This window comes from Emys orbicularis, chromosome 10 (assembly GCF_028017835.1).
Source record: "Emys orbicularis isolate rEmyOrb1 chromosome 10, rEmyOrb1.hap1, whole genome shotgun sequence".
Lineage (NCBI taxonomy): Eukaryota > Metazoa > Chordata > Testudines > Emydidae > Emys > Emys orbicularis.
In genome coordinates, this window is record NC_088692.1 from 16,419,903 (window position 1) to 16,443,422 (window position 23,520).

General features: G+C 39.3%; 1 protein-coding gene across 1 annotated transcript in view; it reads right to left on the bottom strand.

Moving 5' to 3' along the window:
- Positions 1–462: 462 nt before the first annotated feature.
- The window catches only part of VWA3A (von Willebrand factor A domain containing 3A), a 54,384-nt gene continuing 31,326 nt past the window's right edge, over positions 463–23,520 (bottom strand). The window contains exons 16-33 of the mRNA XM_065412408.1: positions 23,362–23,481; positions 22,615–22,689; positions 21,705–21,849; positions 20,847–21,042; positions 19,489–19,559; positions 17,455–17,613; positions 15,458–15,548; positions 14,594–14,704; positions 13,957–14,054; positions 13,632–13,784; positions 12,724–12,832; positions 8,510–8,654; positions 7,204–7,348; positions 5,745–5,896; positions 3,648–3,774; positions 2,890–2,987; positions 1,489–1,552; positions 463–489 (exon numbers count right to left, since the gene is read on the bottom strand). Of these exons, the coding sequence (XP_065268480.1) occupies positions 463–489; positions 1,489–1,552; positions 2,890–2,987; positions 3,648–3,774; positions 5,745–5,896; positions 7,204–7,348; positions 8,510–8,654; positions 12,724–12,832; positions 13,632–13,784; positions 13,957–14,054; positions 14,594–14,704; positions 15,458–15,548; positions 17,455–17,613; positions 19,489–19,559; positions 20,847–21,042; positions 21,705–21,849; positions 22,615–22,689; positions 23,362–23,481 (2,086 nt within the window). The remainder of the gene's footprint in view (positions 490–1,488; positions 1,553–2,889; positions 2,988–3,647; positions 3,775–5,744; positions 5,897–7,203; positions 7,349–8,509; positions 8,655–12,723; positions 12,833–13,631; positions 13,785–13,956; positions 14,055–14,593; positions 14,705–15,457; positions 15,549–17,454; positions 17,614–19,488; positions 19,560–20,846; positions 21,043–21,704; positions 21,850–22,614; positions 22,690–23,361; positions 23,482–23,520) is intronic.

Genomic DNA, 23,520 nt, shown 5'->3' on the forward strand with positions numbered 1-23,520 from the left:
TATGCAATTGCTGGAAAATTCTGCATCTCTCAGAACCGTGCAGTTAGTTTGAATTGCATTTTCTCACAAGACTCCTGTGAACACATGTTCAGTCTCTCTGGAACTGTTACCAAAGAATTCTGAACAAACTACCACTGATGTCAGTGATAGTCTCTCCCTTGATTGTAGTTGACAGTTGAATTGGACCCATAGTGAATTCAGCTGGACTTTATCAGCATGAAAGGGTATTGCTTGCTTGTGGGTCTGCTGATTTCTAGAATCATCTTTCCTTCCTACTTGCGATGGCAGCAAAGAGAAAATTTAGAGCAATAAGTGAAAATGGTTATTTGCAAAATCTTTTTGGCAAATGCATTCTCTTCAACTTTAGGCTTTATTTTTTTTCTGTGCAAACAGTTGTTTCTTGACATCACTATATAAAGACATTGGGAATAATTTTCTTTTTAGGATGATAGTCCATCTCTTTTACCCATCAAGGATCATATCTGGAGTCTGTTAAAATAACTGTAAAAAAAAAACAACACACCAAATAAGAGGCTCAACATACAATGCAAATTAATTGAAGCAATTCTTATTACAATAATACAGTTAGGAGAAACAGTTGTATCCCCATTTTATCTATTAACTACATTGCAAATTTGCTTAATTTTTCAAAACCCTTATTATCCAAACTTATTATTTCCCCATGGTTACAAAGGTTGAACTGTATGTGCATTCTGGGCCTGATTTACTGTCCAGGCTGCAGGCTTCAACTGGCAGAAAGTCTTCACCTCTGTCAAAGCCCTGACCTAGCAAAGCACCTAAACATATGCACAAATTAAGTACAGAGATAGTACATAACTTTTAACATATGAGTAGTCCCACTGAAGTCACATCAAGTGAAGAAGGGCTTCCTTACTCAATGCATGCCTATTAAAATAGTATTGCATTGAAGCAGCTAAGTTAGTACATGCTTGAACAGTGCATCTTTGGTTCATTTAAAATTTTGGTAAACAGTGCTCTCATTTTTATCTCGGAATCCATTCGTCTGAACCCTGCTATACCTGGATGCTGATGATACCAATGTATACTGTATTTTACTATTCAAAGTTTTTATAACCTGATAGTCACATGTTACCAACAGACATGGACTAGAATCTCTTATAAATTTTTATTCCAGCAAAAACACATAATATTGGGCACTATGCCTCCAAAAGAGCTTTGCTATTAATTCTTTCTGAAGCATGGAGCCCTTAATTAATAAAACACACGTCTGTATAGCACTTTCCATCCTCCCAAAACACATTACAACCTGTGAACTTCCTTGTGCATGTATTTGTTAGGTGCTGCTGCTGCTAAGGTAACTGAGCTAAACACTAAAACAGCTGGAATGAATAGCTATTTACATTAAGCAATGACTCTCTCCAAAGTTGGAAAATACAGGATTCTAATTTGAAATAACATCCTCATAAAAATATACAATCAATGACTTGTTTTGTACTGACTGGTTACCTGAGGATTTTTTTTAAAAAAAGAATTGTCCTTTTGGTCCAAATTCCATTTTTCTAATAGCAACCTATTTAAAAGGAAAAATAAGGAATGTAAAATTATCACAGCATTTTTTCCTAAAAGAAGGTATCTAGTTATATAGTTATTACTATGTCTCTCCAATTAGCTCTCGCCAATGCTTAATTTGTAATGAAAGAGGTGCTGGGCTTCAAACAATTTTTTTTTTACATAACTTTATGCAGCAAGCCCAGAGGTACCAGGGCTATGAATTGCCAACCTAGAGTGCCAGGGCTCAGCCCTGATAAGCCCTGGCACAATTTAAGCACTGGCCCTGGCTGACATCAGAATGACATTGTAGGAACATAAGGATCAATTGTAGTTCAGTTGTACTTGTTGAAATTGATTTGTTGTGGACTTGTTGCGTACAAGAACAGATGATATTTTTCACAGCACTACAAGGTTGTTTGTAAAATTATGCAATTTGTTAGGTTTAATTTTTTAAATCATTTATGTCTGAGTAATGCCCTTCTCCCGATGTGCCATATCTTTCTGTGATAAGAGCTTCTAATGGTGGCAGGAAATCCAGAAGGGGAAGAGGACGGGGAGGAGAGAGAAATTGTCTGGGAGTTACTGGCATAGTGATGATAACTTAAACCATGAGGATAGATTAGGCTGCCTTGAACTAAAGCACACAGAGAGAAGTGATGAGGGGCCAGCACTGAGCCCTGTGGAACCCTGACAGAATGTGGAAGCAAAGAACGTGGAGCAGCCACAGGAGATGCTGAAAGAAAAGTTGCAAGTAGAAAGAGATACTATGCAGAAGATGGTAGAGGGTCACAGAAGTCACAAGAGGATGAGACCGAGGGAGCAGGTACTGGTGTTGGCAGAGAAAGAGTAGGACTGATGCTTCAGATTCTGAAATCAGGCTGACGGAGAGTGGAGAGTGAAAGGGAGGAGGAAGCTCACATCAGATAGAGTCACTTTTCTCTTTGAAGAAGATAGGAACCAAGCACTACCTTGTTCTGGTAGGGAAGAGAGGAGAGCTGAACAAAAAGATCAACCTCACAGAATTTTTCACTTAGGAAAAGGGAGAGAGAGACACCTACAAGAGACAGAGATATTAGTCACGTAGCTCAGTGCACTTCTAGAAGATGCTCAGATACTGGTGATTGGTTGTGGTATAAGAACAGAAACTCTAGAGGAGGCAGTCTGCATGGAATGTCCCTTCCTCACACTTAAAAATAATGCCATGAGCGCAAGAAACAAATATAGGGGAGATAAAATGATTCTTTTGTAAGAAGCAGAAATTGGTAGCCAGATATTCTTTAACCATGTAACTTCCTCCTTGGCTCCCTCTATGAAAGAAAAGCAGTATTTATTGAAAGATCCTGGATAGATACTCACCTAAAAGATTTTGCCTGCATTAAAAAGCTTCTGGCTTTTGCTACTTCTTGAGCAAGTTTCTTTAAATCATCTCCTTCGAAGAAAGGAAAAACTGGATCCTAAAATATAAAATTAAAATGTGGTTGCAATAATCTACAGCAATTGCTTACAAATCTTAGGGCAGCAAACAAATGTAAATAATTGAACCCAAACTTCTGAACTTCACACTCACCAGGGCCAGACAAGATCTTCTATTTATGAAGAGATAGAACAGAGTGTTTAACTCCAAATTCTACTTGAGATGGATCTGGTCTTTATTTTTATTAAACATTTCTATTGCAATAGTGCCTGGAGGCCTCAATCAGGTTGGAGCCCCAGTATACTAAGCACAGTAAAAACATAGTAAATGACAGTCCCTGTCCCAAATATTTTATAATCTAAAACCAAGACATAATAGATGGATAAAACATAAATAGGTGGTAGTGAGGAGGACAGCCGAACTTTGATACAACTCAGGGGTATTCAGATCCAGGGTTTTGGTTTGCTCTCATTTCCAAATTCTTCTGCATCTTACACTCCTTCCATGGCTTCATTCACCTCCTCAGTGTGGCTGGACAATAGGTATAGCCAGACATTACATTTTGTTGTTCAGATCCCAAACATCTCAGTGCAAGATACCTTGGGAGTCTTATATTTTATTTTTTTAAAAGTGTACTTTAGATATGGAGAAAAATATACATTCCATAAAGAAACACAATCCAAACAACTATTGAACATACATCATCATCATCAAACCCTTCTGTCAACATTCTGTGTGCTGCTAACTGTCCATCCATATCTCCAATACAGCGATGGTAGCGTCCTCCTGTTTGAGAGGCCAGCTTCTTCAGAAATTCATTAGCTCTTCTGTTGACAATAAAGCAGTAAATTACCAGTAATGATTGCTCCTGAGCATTAATAGAGCCTTTCTGTCAGGGACTCTTGTATTTCTAAGCATGCAGTTTGGGGAGTAAGCTTACAAATATCTAGATCATTTCTAGAGTCTTTTCCAGCTATGGGGGGGATATATAAATTATATAATAATACTTAGTGATCATAAACTCCAAAGGCTGGTTACTTTTAACCAACAGTTATAGGGACAGCATAGCAATAAGCACTGGAACCCAGACTTCTAGGCAGAAATGTGGATTTACATACTGGAGAAAAAAAATCACGGGTACGATAAGTAACTTAAATGACTTACAATGGCAATAAAGTAATAGATCTCTATCTCTAGGGCCAGATTCTCCACAAATGTCAATTGTCAAAACTCCCATTGAAGTCTATGGAGCTATGACAATTTACACAAATTGAGGAGCTGGCCCCTGAAGTCTACAGCTACACCAAAAAGGAAGACACTGAGATTCAATTTCAGTGCAAGTTAGGGTCAGAAAAGTGATATTAAATATGACATTTGTGTCCTTTATTAATAGTATATGTTACACATTAAGAGACTTGCTCAGTTTACAACACAAGGTTTGTTTTTAAACAGCCATAATTGCTGCCTTAACCTATTATCTGAATCTGTAAATCAAAGTATGTGTTAAGTCACCACAACACAGTGTTCCATATATCTAGTTTCAGGAAAACAAGGAATGCAAAACATGACTGTGATGCTGGCAGGCCAGGCGCCAGCTAATGCTATGGTATCCATGTCTCAACTGGACACTAACAGATACATAACTGGAATCTATCTGCCTCACTTGTGGGTTAATATTGATAAAATAGGTTATTAGAATTATAAGAGTTTAGTATTTGGACTTTATTGAATGCTTGAGTTGCTGCATCCATTAATCTTGCTTGTTAATATGTGTTCCATATTGTAATGTAATATATGAGACTCCATTGTGAGCCTCTATGACTGTGAATCATTACACACTAATTATAGTCTGGTCTACACTAGAAAATTAAGTCGGCTTAACTATGTTGCTCAGGAATGTGAAAAATCCACACACCTACGTGCATAGTTAAACTGACCTAACCATCAGAGTAGATGGCACTACGTCAATAGAAAAATTCTTCCATTGACCTAGCTACCGCCTCTTGGGAAGGTGTATTACCTACACCGATGAGAGAATCCCTCCCATCAGCATAGGTAGCGTCTACAGACTTATTACTGTTCTGCTCTACTCCCATTAGCTGAGTTGGCAGCTCAGAGCACATGGCAGGAGGGGGATAAAAATCCCAAACAAAAGGAACTAGGTATCTCTATGCTGCTTGGACTCTGGGGGTGCAAAGTGTTTCTAGGCATAAGCAAGAGATCCTTAGCTGTTTAGCCTAGGTTAGCCCTAAAGGACAAATAGAGCTTGCTGATTATAGAAGCCTTTATTACTTTTTGAAACCTAAGACTAACTCATTTGTGTGTCTGCTTGCTTGCTTATAAATAGCTCTCCAATTTCCTTTTCCTATCTAATAAATCTTCATATAGTTTACTATAGGATTAGTTACAAGCACTGTGGGTGTCAGACCTAAAGCACAATTGACCCGTGGTGACTATTCCTTTGGGAACAGGAGTAACCTGAATATTACTGTGCTTAGTGTAAAGGGCCAGCTATCACAGAGCTATGCTCACCTATGTGGCAAGACAGACCTGAGTCTGCAAGGAGTCTCTGTCTGTGACTCCATTTAAGACTGTTAAAGTGCCTGAGGAATTTGCAGTTGGCTGATGAAATCTAAGTTTAGAACTCATAACCAATTAGGAGTTTGTTCCCTGGTTTTTAACAGTCTACCCTGATGTTGGTACTCATGCTTTTGTGTTACCATTGGGAGCATTACAATGACAATACCTAAACTAGTATTTTAACGAATTTCATACTCTTCTGTAAAGTAATATATACCTGTCTGAACAGTTAAAAGAAATGGTGTGGATTTTAATAGTTTCTTTCTTTCTAATCTTTTCAACTTCTTTTAGAATGAGACTGCAGCTGGTATCTGGCTTTCCATCGGTCAGAACATACAGTGCTTCTAGATCTTGAAAACAGAAAGCTTTCTGAAAAAGCAGAAAATGAATTTAAACATTGGGGTACCATTTAAACAGCATTTTCACTTTATTGTAATGTTTTCTAAATCCTGTTTACTTCGGTAACTACACACAAATCATATCAAGATGCGCAGAATAGAAAATGACTATATTGAATATGAAAAGGATCTTAATTACTGTTTAGAAAGGATACATCTTTTTTCTAAATTGATAGAATGTTCATAAGACAATAAACCCAGGGAAAGATAATCTTCCGAGACTGTCTCAGTGAATTAGACTAGGTAGGCAGATTAGTTGGTCCTGATTTTGAAAGCTGCTGACTTGAACTGGGCTAATCAGACTTCATTGACTTCAGTTGAACTTGTAGGGACTCAACCTCTGAAAATCAGAGTATTATGACTTGGCAGGTATTTCACTATCTAAAGATTTGTGTACACTAAGAAAACTTGTACTGGGACGATGAGACTGAGATCACATTCCACTAGATCCAGTGCAGCCTTACCTAAGAATTGCCTCCAACTGGGAGTTTTGTAAGGCTATCTGGAGTTAGATTTACATTTAGCCAGCAATACTCTCTTGACTTGTTTTCTAGAACTGATTCCAAATTAGGGATTGTAGGATCCCTAACTAGCCCTCTACATATTCACCTCTTAAGAGTTAATCTTCCATAGTATTCTGGCAATTCTCACAAGAGAAAGAAGGGATACTTATTAGTTACTGTACTTCAAGTGATTGCCCATATAGATTCACACTTCTCATCTACTTTTTCCACTTCTTTGAAGCCTTTAGGTGAAGATTTGATTATGTGGAAAAAGGAAGCGGAGTGGATACGGTACTTTATATATTGTCAGGTGTGTCAGTTTGGATCCACAAAGGAGCATGTACATGGCCTCAATGACCTAGGGGGCTCCAACTTGTCCCCAAGCACATGTAATATCCCAAACAAGTGGCATTACAAGGGCTCTCATCTTGAAGAACTAGTTACGGGCATGTTATCTCTTTTTTCTAAACTTTGGTTGAATGTGCAGAGGGTTAGTGGACAGCTGCATTAATCTAAAAGAATGAAACATTTTAGGTTTTTACTGACTCCAATGCTAATGATGGTTCCAAACACTTCTGAATTTTGGGATAAGGACTGGATCCAAATGTGGCTTGATCCCAGATCTGTTCAATATATTACACATTTTTCAAGTGTTTTGTGCTAAATTAGCACTTAACTGACATTAACGCTGGAAAATAATTTGGTTATGTAGAGCAATGTTTTTATTATCATAATACATATTATTTTGCCACAATATGATATACAGTTAACTAACCTGCAAAGCCTTAAGGACACATGTATTGCCATGAGCTTGGAATTTTGACACCCATTGTACAGCATCATGACATGTTTCATCTGTAGCCTCTACAAGAAACTCCTGCCAAGTGTCTATATCTTCTGCAAATCTCAGCAGGTTAAACCTGGCAAGAAAGATGTAATTCTGTTATTGACAATGCCAATATCAGCATCCGAATACACAATTATATTTTAGTGTCAAATGTCAGCACCTATGTGTTCTATTTTCTATATTTAGGTTAAGTTTGGGAGGAATAATACTCTTGTGGGTAAGGCACAGGATTGGGACTGAGGAGACCTGAGTTCAGTTCCTATATCTGCCATAGACTCACTATGTGACCATGGGTAAATTACTTAATCTCTTTATCCCTTAGTTCTCCCCACCTACAAAAAGTATCTATGCAAACTATATGTTACAGTATTTCCTTTCTCAGAATCTATTTAGATTGTCAGCATATTAGTGCAGGTATCATCTCTTACAGTGTGTTTGCAAAGTACCTTGCGCAGTGGGGCCCTGAACTCACTTGGGGCCGCTAGCTGCTGCTGTCATACAAATAAATAATAATAAATTGGAAGTTCATTCCACCTGAGTGGTTCTTATACATTACTGTTACTTTCAGTCCCCAATGGCTGCCATCTTGCTGGCCTACAGATTTTCACTGTTTCCCAGCTGATGATAGCTAGCATCTGGACTGCACTTTATTGAGTTGGGCTTCCCATGCGCATGCTTTCCACTGAGTTTCCTGGCGGGTACTCCCTTCTCTCTCTCTCTCTTCTGAGTCCTGAGTTGTGTTTTTCCTTCTATCAGAGAACAGCTCACAATACTTATTCAAATGGTGCCATCTGAAAGATTGCAAACTAACTGGACTGTCCAAGTCTATTCTGAGGCACAGGCTCCCTCTCATGCTAGCACTGTTTTAAAAAGCAATGCCCATGTATGTTCTGTATACTGAGACCTGTTCAGCCTCTATTATCTGAATGGGTAATTTTTAAAAAAAGTTTGGCTAATCAAGGTTTTTGATCAAATTATCTTTGTAAACAACAGACGCTGGCGGACAAAACTATTTTGGGTAAGAGGTCATTTCAGATAAATGAGATTCAAATAATCAAGGATGTACTGCTTTACATCCTTTGAAAAGATGTAAGATTTAATAGATACTTACTGGTTTAAAAAATAAACATGTATTCTCTACTAGTTCCTACTAACTGCTCCTATTGTGTTTCAATACCATTTAATTAGCTATTTAGTACTGTACAGCTTTCAGTCATCAGCTTTTCACACATACCTAGCATTATTCTTTCTTAGCTGTTCCCAGATGAGAGAGGTAAGTTCTTTTGTGACCTGTTGCAAATAAGGGTCCATGGAACCAGATGTATCAATCAAGATGCATACTTTTGTCTCCAAAATGGTGCCAAATAATCGCCGGCTTCCTAGTCCAGAACATGAGATTTAGAGCATAATATCAGTTCATAGACTCATTTTATAAATATACCATTTCAACTGAGATTATCAGTTCAATTTTCCATTGTTTGCAGCATTGTTGTAGTTGTGTTGGGCCCAGGATATTAGAAAGAGAAGGTGGATGAGGTACATCTTTTATTGGACCAACTTCTGTTGGTAAAAGAGACAAACTTTTGAGCTACACAGAGCTCTTATTCAGGTCTGGGAAAGGCATTTATGGTATATCTACACTGCAATTAAAAATCTGCAGCTGATCCATGCCAGCTGACTCTGGCTTGTGGGGCTCAGGTTTAGGGGCTGTTTAACTGCAGAGTAGACAGTCAGGCTGAAGCCTGGGCTCTGGAACACTGCAAGATGGGAGGGTCCCAGAGCTTGGGCTGCAGCCTGAGTCAGAACATTATACCTCAGTTAAACAGCCCTTAGCCTGAGCCCGCAAGCCCAAGTCAGCTGACACGGCTGCAGTGTAGACATCTCTCAGAGTGTCACGGCTACATACAAGGTGGAACAGATTGTTTAGCATACATATTTAACACAGCTTCTAAGGGACCATTCAAGGTGAAGTGGCCCATTGACACCTTTTCTGTCATTGGACAAAAAAGGGGGGTTAGTGGGTTACAGATTGTTGTAATAAGCCCATACATCCAGTGTCTTTAAGACCAGGGTTTTTAGTGTCTAGCAAAGTTGTGAATGTAAGCACCCAGGCTTGTCTTTTGAAGATGCTGTACAGGTCAAAGGCCAGGTCTACATTACATACCTATATCAGTATAACTTTGTCCACATGCATAAGCAATGTAGTTATACTAGAGCTGTCAATTAATCGCAGTTAACTCAAAAAAATTAATCGCGATTAATTGCACTGTTAAACAATAGAATACCAATTGAAATTTATTAAATATTTTGGATGTTTTTCTACATTTTCAAATATATTGATTTCTATTACAACATAGAATACAAAGTGTACAGTGCTCACTTTATATTATTTTTTATTACAAATATTTTCACTGTAAAAATGATAAACAAAAGAAATAGTATTTTTCAATTCACCTCATACAAGTACTGTAGTGCAATCTCTTTATCATGAAAGCGTAACTTACAAATGTAGATTTTTTTTTTGTTACATAACTGCACTCAAAAACACAATGTAAAACTTTAGAACCTACAAGTCCTACTTGTTCTGCCAATCGCTAAGACAAACAAGTTTGTTTACATTTACTGGAGATACTGCTGCCTCCTTCTTATTTACGTCACCTGAAAGTGAGAACAGGCGTTTGCATGGCACTTTTGTAGCAGGCATTGCAAGGTCCTTACGTGCCAGATATGCTAAACATTCGTATGCCCCTTCATGCTTCGGCCACCATTCCAGAGGACATGATTCCATGCTGATGACGCTTGTTAAAAAAATAATGTGTTAATTACATTTGTGACTGAACACTTTGGGGGAGAATTGTATGTCTCCTTTTCTGTTTTACCCACATTCTGCCATATATTTCATGTTATAGCAGTCTTGGATGATGACCCAGCACATGTTTGTTTTAAGAACACTTTCACAGCAGATTTGACAAAACGCAAAGAAAGTACCAATGTGAGATTTCTAAAAATAGCTACAGTACTCGACCCCAGGTTTAAGTATCTGAAGTGCCATCCAAAATTTGAGAGGGACGAGGTACAGAGCATGCTTTCAGAAGTCTTAAAAGAGCAACACTCTGATGCGGAAGAAACTACAGAACCCGAACCACCAAAAAAGAAAATCAACCTTGTGCTGGTGGCATCTGACTCAGATGATGAAAATGAACATGTCGGTCCGCACTGCTTTGGATGATAATTGAGCAGAACCTGTCATCAGCCTGGACACATGTCCTCTGGAATGGTGGTTGAAGCATGAAGGGACATATGAATCTTTAGTGTATCTGGCAAGTAAATATCTTGCGACGCCGGCTACAACAGTGTGATGCAAACGCCTGTTCTCACTTTCAGGTGACATTGAAAACAAGAAGCGGGGAGCATTATCTCCTGTAAATGTAAACAAACTTGTTTGTCAGAGTGATTGGCTGAAGTAGGACTGAGTGGACTTGCAGGCTCTAAAGTTTTACATTGTTTTATTTTTGAATGCAGTTATTTTTGGTACATAATTCTACATTTGTAAGTTCAACTTTCATTATAAAGAGACTGCACTACAGTACTTGTATTAGGTGAACTGAAAAATACTATTTCTTTTGTTGTTTTCAGTGAAAATATTTGTAATAAAAAATATATAGTGAGCACTGTACACTTTGTATTCTGTGTTGTAATTGAAATCAATATATTTGAAAATGTAGAAAACATCCAAAAATATTTAAATAAATGGTATTCTATTATTGTTTAACAGCACGAATAATCGCAATTAATTTTTTTAATCACTTGATAGCCCTAAATTATACTGACCTAACCCCCCATGAGACAGCCCTATATCAGTGGGAGAGCTTCTCCCGCTGACAGAGCTACTGCCTCTCGGGGAAGTAGATTAACTACGCGATAGGAGAAGCTCTCCTGTAGGCGTAGGAACGTCTTCACTAAAGTGCTACAGTGGTGTAGCTGTGCTGTGATATAGCTGTACATGAAGCCCAAGACTTAATCAGTTTGGATACTGAACCATTCTTTCACCCTTAGAATGGGCCCTCCATGTCAAGATTGAGGCACATTAGCAGTGGTGGATGTGGGGAAGCTTGCATTGCTGTGGCCATGTTCTGTTTCCAGGAATATCAACCTGGTACTTTTCACAAACACTAAAAAATGTATGAGCAGGGCACCATGTACTCCATAGCAAGCAGGGTATAAATTCAGCTGCAAGGTCCCTGGATTCTGCTGCACTCTGAGGTGGCAGATTGGAAATTCCACTGCAACTTCTTTTAATTTTTTTTGAGTTTTTAAAAATAAACACCAATACCACAAGCAGTACAGCAGTCCTTGTGTGATTTTTTGACAGTAAATTTAATGTATTTAACACTATCCCCACATCTTCAATTTTCAACATTGACTTTTTTGGGGGCGTGCAGCTGATAACTGCATTCTAGAAGTCAGGTGGGAAAGCAGGAGCTTTTGGCAGCTATATAAGGGCAATAAAGACATCTGGCACTGAGGAGGCATGACAAACCATTAGGATTTGTGGGATAAGCACATTAAATAGATGTTTTTATTAAAATGATCTGCAGTGAAATATTTAGTGTTAATATTTAACCGATTATAGCGGAGTACCAATTATGCTGCAATTAAGGTTTAGAAAAGCTTTCTGTTTAAAGATGGACTCTTCTAAATTCCACACAGTTACTTGGATTGCCTTGAAATCTTTGGGTTTTAGGGTTAATACCCTACTGAGATTAACAGGGGCAGTTCCCACCACTCAAAGCTAGTGTTTCAAGCTCTCCGCAGACTCTGGAAGAGAATATTGCATGCCAAGTTTGCACTTAAGGTATGTCTACACTGTAAATAAAAACTTGCGGCTGGCCCATGCCAGCTGACTCAAGCTCCTGGGGCTCAGGCTGTGGGGCTGTTTCATTGCAGTGTAGACTTCTGGGTTTGGGCTGGAGGACCTTGCAAGGTGGGAGGGTCCCAAAGCTCAGGTTCCATCCTGAGCCCAGAAAGCCTACACTGCAATGGAACAGCCCTGCAGCCTGAGCCCCGCGAGCCTAAGTCAGAGGGCATGGGCCAACTGTGTGTTTTTCATTGCAGTGTACATACCTTAGTTCATCTTTCAAGGTTTTCTTTACAACCATGAGGACTTTACCATAAACATTAATTTAAAAAAATAATAATGAAAGTTTAGATTCTGGAGCACAATTCTGCAGCGAGGACAAGGGAGTGGATCCTTCAGCAAATTGTGCAGCTAAATAATCATGGAATAATAGATACACTAGCTCCTTATTCAGACCTAATGTTTACTATTCTGTCCACATTTTATGCCAGTAGAAGGAGTAGGCAAGAGGAAATATTTTAATCATGCTTGGATTACACTTGCACAACCATGGATTATAACCTCATCCCTATTCCAAATGTAAAGCCTACCTGAGAGAAGCCACTGTATTCTTCGTATATAGCAACGTAACACCCTCTCCATTTGTTCAACATAGGCTTCTAGTTCCTTAGGCTGAAATTGTAGGTGTTTCACAATACCCTAGAACAATTTACACCATTGGTAGAAGAATGTCTTATTTCAGCAGACATGTACTATGCTGCCATGTCAGTCTATATGGCTGCTCAGGGACATGAATGTTACCATCTAGAACACCCATGATATAGTGGCTGAAGGCAGTGATGTAGGAGAGCTCCCACATTACACCTTTGGCAGCTGTTGTAGGTTTAACCACATTAGGAAAACCTGGTTCTAGTCAAACGAGGATGCATATGCAATTTGACTGGATACATTTATTTCTTGTATTTTTATGGTGTCACTTTAGTTAGGTGACAGACCATTGATCAATACCTTAGGGTAAATTGCTGTTTCCCTCAGATTGTTGAATTATCTGTACTTTAACTAATTACATGGAAATGTTTACAGCCTGAACCAAATCCATCAGCTTCTACTCACACACAACTCTTACTGATTTCAGTGAGAAATTTATTCGAGTCAGAACGGATAGATTTAGCCCTTTATGTCTTTTTCCTTTCAAATTGCTGGGGCAGAAGAGATCTTAATCTAGAACTAGTCTAGGGATATTAAGTGCATACATATATTCGTACAGGTGTACTGTATATTACCCACAATAATTTTAAAATAATATACAGCTTTTTATTAACAGATAGATCCTGTTGTTTTTGTATACTGCGGGAAAGATAATAATCTAACCCATAGTGTAAATTTAACACTGGTTTGGCACAATTAGAGACCAATTGGAACTGTGTTAAATGAATACAAAACCATGTTATGATATGCACCTCAAATACAAGGGTTCATGATATCTGCATCAACTTACATTGATTTCCACACTGGGGAAGATGGTACAGTATTTTGCTGACACTTTCTTGTGCAAAGACTCGACCATTTTCTTCTGGTGAACACAGTTGGGACCAAACATAATTCTGGGCAACTCTAACTTCAACTTTTTTATACTGTACTTGTTCAACCACTTTTAAGAGAAAAAATAGAGCACTCTGTTAACTTAACTAGATCTATGACAGCAAATATTAAAACCACATGCAAAACTATATTTGTCTAAGTCACAAATACTCATTTTCAATGTTCATTTCTCTTAAGTGGTCTAATAAAGATGCTGGTAACATTAATAAATAACTGAATACCTCTTTGCTTGAACATATTTCCTCTTCCTTTGGCAGTGTAGCAACAGGAACAGACCTCCTCACGCTTTTTTCCTTTGGATACTTTCTGTAAACTGCACCTAGCCAGAGCAGAAAAAAAGTGAAATTAGACACTCTGGGTGAAATCATGGCCATGCTTAAGTCAATGGGATCTTTTCTGTAGTTGGCATAATATATGTGCCTAAGATTCTCTAAAACATTTTGTATATAAAAAATGTCACTTCCCTTTTAAACTTGTATTTGCTGTGGAGCATTGTGATCCAAACTTTTCCACATGGGCTCATACGACAACGATAATACTATTGACTTATAATATCTTTGAGCAGATGATTTCAAAGAACTTTACAAAGGTGGAATGTATATGTACATTCCATTCAGTGTACATATACTGAAATGACGTAGAGAGAAGTGATTTGGCCAAGATCATGCAGGAAATCAATGAAAGCATAAAATAAATCACTGGTTGTACTGTTCACCATTTGACAAACCATTTTCCATACATTTCTCCTATGCGTAAAAATCAGTGTAAAAAGCTTGCTGGTGTTCAGTGAATTAATATCTAAATAGTTTTGTAAGTAAAAAGACAAATATTTAGCTGTCAGATGCTGAGAGCACTTACCCACATTTTTTCCTTTGTCAATATAAAATACTGAGAGGGAGATCTGTGACTGTTTTCTTGATTTATGTTTCTTCTTCACAGAAGTCTGAGTCCATTCTTTTATCGGCTGAGCTACAATATAATAGTAAATATTGTATTGTTTCAGATAGGACAATCATGCCTGCTTTTGCAATAAGAACAGGAGTACTTGTGGCACCTTAGAGACTAACAAATTTATTAGAGCATAAGCTTTCGTGGGCTACAACCCACTTCAAGTGGGTTGTAGCCCACGAAAGCTTATGCTCTAATAAATTTGTTAGTCTCTAAGGTGCCACAAGTACTCCTGTTCTTTTTGCGGATACAGACTAACACGGCTGCTACTCTGAAACCTGCTTTTGCAATGTTACTCCACTGTACTATTCATGTCATAATTTTACATGGTCACAGATCGAAATACCTAAAAGATTTTACATGTAGATAAAAATGGTCAAATATTATTAATTCACTCATGTTCTCCATATACAAGTGGGGATCAACAAGCTTAGACACTTACAAAGAGGTAAAATGAACAGATTTATGAATCTGAGGTTGAGAGATTAACACCATAATCATTTGGGAAGGCAAGTAACAATACATATTACTCCTCACTGGCTGAAACTTCAAGAGATGATGGAATATGAATTTAGAACCAAATCAATTCTGATTTTCTAAACTGAAATGGCTTTACTTTGAAAACAATTGTCCTGTTTCCTAATTGTCATAGCTGTCTGGTTAAGAAGTGTATAATCAGGTTCTAGAAAGTGTTTGCGAAGATAAACACACTTGTTCTAATCTAACTATTCCAGTGGCTTTCGATATAAAATAATGAACTTTATCTATACATACGTGGTGGGATTTCTGCTTTGGCACTAGTTGGACGCCATGTCAGAGCTTTTAAGGCAGCATTTTTTCCCCCCTCATGATTGTCTTTGATATTCTAAAAGCACAGATAATGAGTGAATCTTCTAAACATTTCCTTTTGACTGCATCTTGTTACAGAATTCTCACACTCAATACACTAGGGCCTATTTTCTATCTCCCTTTTACTCTGGTACCAATGACAAACTTGCAGATGAGTTTTAGCACAGGCTAACTTCCAGGAGCATCCCACCCCAATTAATTCACTATGCTGTATTTTCTCATTGAAATCCTGTTGGCTTCAACAGTAGGGTCAGGCCTTTGCTTTACCACTGAATGTACAGGGGACATTCTGGAGCAAACAGCATAACAAACCTGATCACCTCTAGCTGACAAACCCTAACTATGGCTAAAGAGAACATTAAAGGATCACTAGACTTCTACCGAGAATTCTGTGAAGATTTTCACATCTCTAAGTATACAACAATGCTTCATATCATGTCTTGTATTATACATTTGTCCTGTGTTTTTTATGGGATATTTGGTAAATACTGTCTTGGATAATTTATCATGGAACAGTTGTTGAGATTATCCACTGAGACTATTCCAGCAAAGGGTCAGGAGGCAAAAAGTCCTGAATTCTAATCATGGTTCTGATACTGACTCACTGTGTGGCCTTGGGAAAGCCACTTCTCTGCTTCAGTCTCATTTATAAAATGGAGATGATATATTGCAGCATCTCTCATAAGTTGCCACTCAAGGGACTGACAAAACTGGCTATTCAGATTTTTTTTTTTTTTTTTTTTTAAACAGAGGCAATGCAAAACTGTACTTGCTATGTTTGTATATACTTTGGTGCAGTTTCCTAGGCCAGGAGGTTGCATTACAAGTGTGGTCTCTTGTACCACCTGGCAGGTATCACTATGCCTACCTCACATGGTTGTTAAGAGGATTACTTACTGATAATGTTTATGTAGCACTCAACATAAAGTGCTATATAATTGCTGAGTATTATTATGGTATTTTACCAAAAAGATATTCCCTAAAATTTCCATCTTAAGCACTTTTCTATTCCAAAGGGCAGCATCTGACCTCTTGTGTATTGTCACTCAGTAAAACAGATTACCGTATATACTTGATCATAAGCTGGTTCGTTTATAAGCCAAAACCCTCCCCCCGCCCCCAAGATGGATAAGTAAAAATGGAAAATTTTTATGACCCGTTCATAAGCCGACCCTATAATTCAGGGGTCAGCAAACTTTGGCTCCCGGGCCATCAGGATAAGCCGCTGGCAGGCCGAGATGGTTTGTTTACCTCGAGCGTCTGCAGGCACGGCGGTAAACCTAAGTAAACAAAGTGTCCCAGCACGCCAGCGGGTTACCCTGATGGGCCGGGACAGCAACTGGTGGGGAAATTTTTTTGTGGGGAGAAGCTGGGGGTCAGGGGAGTAACCCCTGTGACCACCTCCCACATGACCCCACCCCTAGTCCGGGACCCCCACACTCTTTCCATCCCATCTCTTCCCACCTTATTTGGGGAGGATGTGTCTGGCCTGGCTGGAGCTGCGCCGGCAGGCTGGGCAGTGCGGCCGCAACCTGCTCCGGTGGGCCAGACTGGGCGGTGCGGCCGCAGCAAGTTCCAGCGGGTTGGACTGGGCGGCATGGCCACAGCTTGCTCTGGGGGGCGGGGCCGAGCGGCATGGCTGCAGCCTGCCAGCCCTGGAGCTGCAGCTGCTTCAGAGGCTGCGGGGAGAGCAGCGTGGCCAGAAGTGGAGAGACTCTGGCCCCGCCTCTTCCCTTCTGGCTCTGCTGCCTCTCCTTGCTCCTTCTGTTGGGGGGAGGGGCTGTGTCCCACCTCTCCCTCTCTATACCCGTTCATAAGCCGACCCCCTTCTCTGGTGCTTCCCTTTTTTACTAAAAATATTCGGCTTATGAACGAGTATATACAGTATATCTTTAAAATATGGGTAATAAATGAAATCAAACCATTCTAGCCAGAGTGAGAGCTGTAGGTTTAGGAGGCAGCAATTTCTGTGCTCTAGTTCTCTCCTTTTTTAAGAGCATCTTTAAATCTTCTTCTGGGATAAACTGATTAACCAACTGAGTTCCTGAACGTTGCTTTAAGGATTCCACCAGCAAGGCACACTGAAATGAAAATTCAGATTGTTGCTCAGCTTAACAGTTCCTTTGCAGGCAATTTAAGTATACATTTTAAACAGCCACCTTACTATTCCTTATTGGTAATACAGCAACACCTACCTGTCCCAGACAGGATTGGAGCCCCACTGTGCTATGCACTGCACAAACACACAAAGAAAATTCCTGTCCTGAAGAGTACACAATCTGATTTAAAACGAGGCACAGACAAGTTGGTGTAACAAACAGGATTGAGTGGGAGAGAGAGGACAAAGCCAACAACGAAATATTTTACAGAGATTAGCTATGTGAACACTAGGTGGTTAATTTAAAATGATACAAGCAATAAATAAGACATATATCATAAGACTCTCCTGACTATCTACCTAGTTTTTGTCAATGGAATCTCCTTCCCTCTGCATTTGCCTGAGCAACAAAGATATCAGAATACAATATACCTTCCTCAGGGACTTCCATATATTAGAAACTCAGCTTTTAAACTGTAACTATATTACATCTGTGACAGCTTGGGACAACTGCATCTGCAACCCCCTCCATGGTATAGCCTACTCTAGGCTTCTTGGTTCCTCAGCCATCATATCTCTTGGGGGGGAGACCCAGGTCTTTGTCCCTCCTAACTGGTTTTTTTCCAGCCTGCACAGTTCCTTGCCAACAGTGTGAGTTCCTTGGCAAACCTGACTGCCTAAACAGGTGCGCATCTATGTTTTGTTTTCTCCTCAGAGGGTGTGAACATTTATAAGTTGCCACACAGACCTTTCTAAGCAAGCACTTTTATTCTTAAGGAGAGAGCATTACAGAAAAAAACATAGTAAAAACAATCAAATAACCTACATACAGACGTTACATGTTTCCTTAGTTGATGAGGTAGATTTTCAACAAGGGGGGCAGATGATGAGGGGTAGATTTTTGAACATTTACCTCAAGGTTTCTAATTTTAGCATTAGTCAGAAGAACCATTTCCAAAAGAAACAGGCACGTCAAATGCATGACATTACGTTGAATGTAATTTGAGAACAAATCAAATGTCCATTTTTGTTGTATATAAAGGATTCCATATTATATTACCTTAGTTTACAAGTAAAACTGATGGCAATGCAAAATCAACCTGGGTACGAAGAATCAATTTTTTATCACTTGTCTTACAGCCGTGCCTAGATGCCCCATTCTGCTAGGTGCTGTACAAAGTAAGAGCCAGTCCCTGCCACAAAGAGTTTACAATCTACATGTACAAGACAGACAAAGATGGGAGTGGAAACAGAGGTGTAGAGAGATGGAGTGACTGGCCCATGGATCACACAGTAGGACAAAGGCAGAGACGGGAAGGAAACCCAGGCCTCCTGATTCCCAATCCCAGTGCCTTATCCACTAGACTGAACTACAACTTGATTAGACTACACAGCAGAGTTCTGACCATTTTGTGTACCTTCACCAGTAATAAAGATTCTGCAGGCCAAATTATGCCCACAGTTATATTTATTATTTCCATTTGGGTTGTTCAAAAATAATTAAGGGCATAATTTGGCTGCAGAATCTTTATTACTGGTGATGTGCAAGAACCACCCAGCTTGACTCTCAAAGCCCAGGCTGAGTTTACAGGATTGGCAGATAAAAAGAGCATGCTTTTACTTATAAACTCATCATATTTTATATGGAATCATTGAAACACAAACATGGAACACCACAAGGCCAGTTTTATAGTTGCTTTCCAGAGCAGAACTCTATTTTTACTTTATATTATCCTAAATCATGCTCTATCTTATAAATTATTTTGATTTCGTAGCTAATGCCTGAACTCCATCAACTGAACAAATATTGTAGAGCTATTTTCTAAAGAAAATTTAAAATGGTATTTTTAAAGCATACCTTTTGGGAGTAGTTGACTGCTTTTTCCATTTCAGACACAATAATACTGATATCATCACTTTCATAAATGCCTGGTAATTAAACATATGCTTATCAATAGGTAATTATTTTAAAGAAAGTATATTGCAACTTGCAGAGCATACAAAAAAATCAACAGAAAAAGAGAACAAAAAGTAAAGTGTGTACTTCATAAGGGCTAGATATAATTTAGCCCACACTTTATAAGTAATTAAAAACTTTAAAATGTTTGTCTTTAGAAATGCCTATCTGGAGTTGACTTATTATTACATTAGTTTCTAATTACAGTATATACTCGATCATAAGCTGGTTCGTTTATAAGCCGACCCCCCCAAGATGGATAAGTAAAAATGGAAAATTTTTATAACCCATTCATAAACCGACCCTATAATTCAGGGGTCAGCAAACTTTGGATCCCAGGTCACCAGGATAAGCTGCTGGTGGGCCGAGATGGTTTGTTTATCTCTATCGTCCGCGGGCACGGAGGTAAACCTAAATAAACAAAGTGTCCCGGAGTGCCAGCTGCTTACCCTGACGGGCCGGGACAGCAACTGGTGGGGAAATTTTTTTTGGGGGGGAGAAACTGGGGGTCAGAGGAGTAACCCGTATGACCACCTCCCACATGACCCCACCCCTAGCCCGGGACCCCACACTCTCCCCATCCCTTCCCACCTTATCTAGGGAGGGCCAGGGGAGGATGTGTCTGGCCTGGCTGGAGCTGCGCCGGCAGGCTGGACAGCGTGGCTGCAGCCTGCTCTGGCGGGCCAGACTGGGTGGCGCGGCCACAGCATGTTCCAGCGGGCTGGGCCGGGCGGCACGGCCACAGCCTGCTCTGGGGGGCGGGGCCGAGCGGCAAGGCTGCAGCCTGCCAGCCCCGGAGCTGCAGCTGCTTCGGAGGCTGGGGGAAGAGCAGCGTGGCCAGAAGCGGAGAGACTCTGGCCCCGCCTCTTCCCTGCTGGCTCTGCTGCCTCTCCTTGCTCCCTCTGTTGGGGGGAGGGGCTGTGTCCCACCTCTCCCTCTCTATACCCGTTCATAAGCTGACCCCCTTCTCTGGTGCTTCCTTTTTTTACTAAAAAAATTGGGCTTATGAACGAGTACATATGGTAGGTTCTAAAATACTAAAGTACAGAAATCCTGCATCATTATTAAACTTTTATATTGCAGTAGCACCTAGAGGCCTTAACCGGGATGAGTACTCTGTCTACTTCAGTGCCAGTATAATAGCTTCTCCTTTACATTGTGTTAAGATATTTATCTCAGGAAACAGTTGCCTGTAATAGTGCATTACAGACTTGCCCAATAGAGGAGGAACATATTAAGATGGAAGTTAAAAAACATACCTGTTTCTCCAAACCAATGAAACCTTCCATTGGCAGCATGTGCTATTTCTCTAAACGTGCTGGCGGTTTCATTTGGATTGGCATAACGAGATGGAATAATGCCATTGGGGTCAAAACCATTTACACTGAACAGACAGACATGAAGCTGCAAATCACAACCTCCACAGACATCAGCCACGTAAGTACTAACTGCATGCTACAAGACAAAAAGAAAGGCTACTACCATGAACTTCAGAAGAGTGACTATTTTATTGACTTGCAGGGCCAGATTCTTAGCTGGTGTAAATCAATGTCATTCAATTGAAGTCACTATATCGCTTCATACCAACTAAGGATCTGACCCTCAGAGCTTAACTTTAAGTAAATGTACTCTAGAGTTAGCTACAGAACTGATGAGAGATTTCTCCTTATAATTTAAATCCTCTTCTGTCTGGAGAAGGATGTGTGGCCTGGCTGAAGAGGGAGTGGACTGTTGTCTTCTCCTGCAGATGGGGCATGGGAGGGGGGAGGAGGGGCTGATGAGGATTTGCCAAATAGAGGCAGGAGTGGGCAAGGAAGTTCCTGCTGTCACTAGAAAAGGGATCTATAGTGCCAGTGAGTGTTGAGGGGTGGGTCACAGAAAAACATCCAGAACCTTTTGAGATTCACCCAGCAATATTTCCTGCCTTGAGTTATATAAGAATGAATAATTTCGGGAGGTGAAGTCACAGATCCTGGTATGGTTGACAGGCTTACTTATATGAAAGACAAGTTTTCTATCACCAAACTACAGGAGGTAGCTGAAAAAAGTTTGAGATTAATTCTGAATAAGCAATAAATATTTACAAAGAACGTGCCAAATTTTGTATTGATACCTACCATCTCCTGGTCAGGAACTCCAGTGGTAAGCAGATAAAGTCCTTGAGATACATGTTTGTCTTTATCTTTGAGGTCTACTTCCACTGCTCTTCTTAGAGCACTCATGAAATTTCTACTGCCTTTGCACTGCAGGCTCAACACCCATCTAGAAAGAGAGTTTTACTAATAATAAGAATGCAAAGAAGCAATAAAAGTCACTAAACCCACTGTCTCAAACTAAAGTCCCATGGTGATGCACTGGAATATAGAAATAGCTTTTGAATTATGACACTCAGCAAAGCCTGATGATACAATGGCCCAAGTGGACTGGCCTAATTTTTGTACTGCAGCCACAGCAGCAAACTAGCCACTCTGAAAAGGGTCAAGGCACAGTCTTAAGGCAGAAGGATTATTAATGCACATTATATAGGAAAGCTGTAATATGAGATTCCATGTTAACTCATAATTCTACACTCATTCATCAACAGAACTGTTTACTAAATTCCATTCAGTTACATCTGTGCAGATCTTCTGAAGACAATGGGACTGCATAGGGTCAATGAGGGCATAATTTGGCATGCGGAGTGGTGCCGGTATACAGGAAAGAAAGAATCCGGATTGACTTTCAGCTCTCAGGTTGAATCTGAAGGTTTGGCAATTATTTTAAAAAATACCTGTACACTTCTAAATGGAGCACATATGATATGGAAATAATTTCAACACACTAAATATTAAATGCTATCATGCTGTTTTCACAAGTCATTTGTCAGAGTAGGACTACACAAACTATAGTACAGCACACCATATTAAACTTTTTAAATCTGCAAAATTGTTCACTTCTCTGGTTAAACCTGGTTCTATGCTACATTTGTTCTAGGATAAGTACTTTCACTAAATTCATAAATATAAGCAAGTTATAATTTGATTGTACCTCCAGGCACTTTGTAAATTTTCTGGATTTGAAGGAACCATTTCTGGTTTCCAAGACTTGATGTCACTTCCAAATCTTTGGAGAAAACAAAACAGCAGTTACATTTTCAAATTATAGCTCACAAGGGTACAATGTAAATTCCCTAGATAAAATCTAGCATTACAGATGTTTGTCGTCTGATATCAGTTTCTGTTTCAAACCATGGAACATTTCACACCTACCTGTGTATTAAGGAATTTTAGCATTGTTGTATACTAGGAAAAATACTATTCAAAGTTCATACACTATTGTATTTATGACTCTTGTAAATTGCAAGAGGGATTTTGCAGTGGAGGGACCTGAGAAACCCAATTATTTTTTAAAATGTGATGTTTTTGACACTTGAATTTTGCAACTGTTCTCAATACTATAATATGCACAGTATTTATTTGAAATGTGCAAAATCATGCAGCATAAACATCATAAAGTAGATGATGATCCTTAATTACCAGACTGGCCACTATATATTTCAACTATTTAAAATGATGATAAGGGCAAATTAGGGTGGCTTTCATAGGCTATTCTTGTAATTATTCAATCACAAAAAGACTGTAAAATATCATCTAAATCAGAAAAGACATTGACAATCTTCAATAGCTAGTTAGCCACCTTTCATGTCATTTTTCTATTTAGCTACCAGTGTACTGCTTGCCCACAATGAGTTATAGGTAATCGTTTAAAGAAAAATATTTTTGATCAGCTACTTACGCTATAATATTGAAGAAATCCTTGTTTGACATTTGTTCTTCAAGTAAAAGTCGCAGGGAATGTTGGATATGAATGATGTACAAGGAATTTGTTACTGAGATATCAATAAGTATAACAACCCTAAACAAGGAACACATGCCTTAATTAAAAAAGACCCAA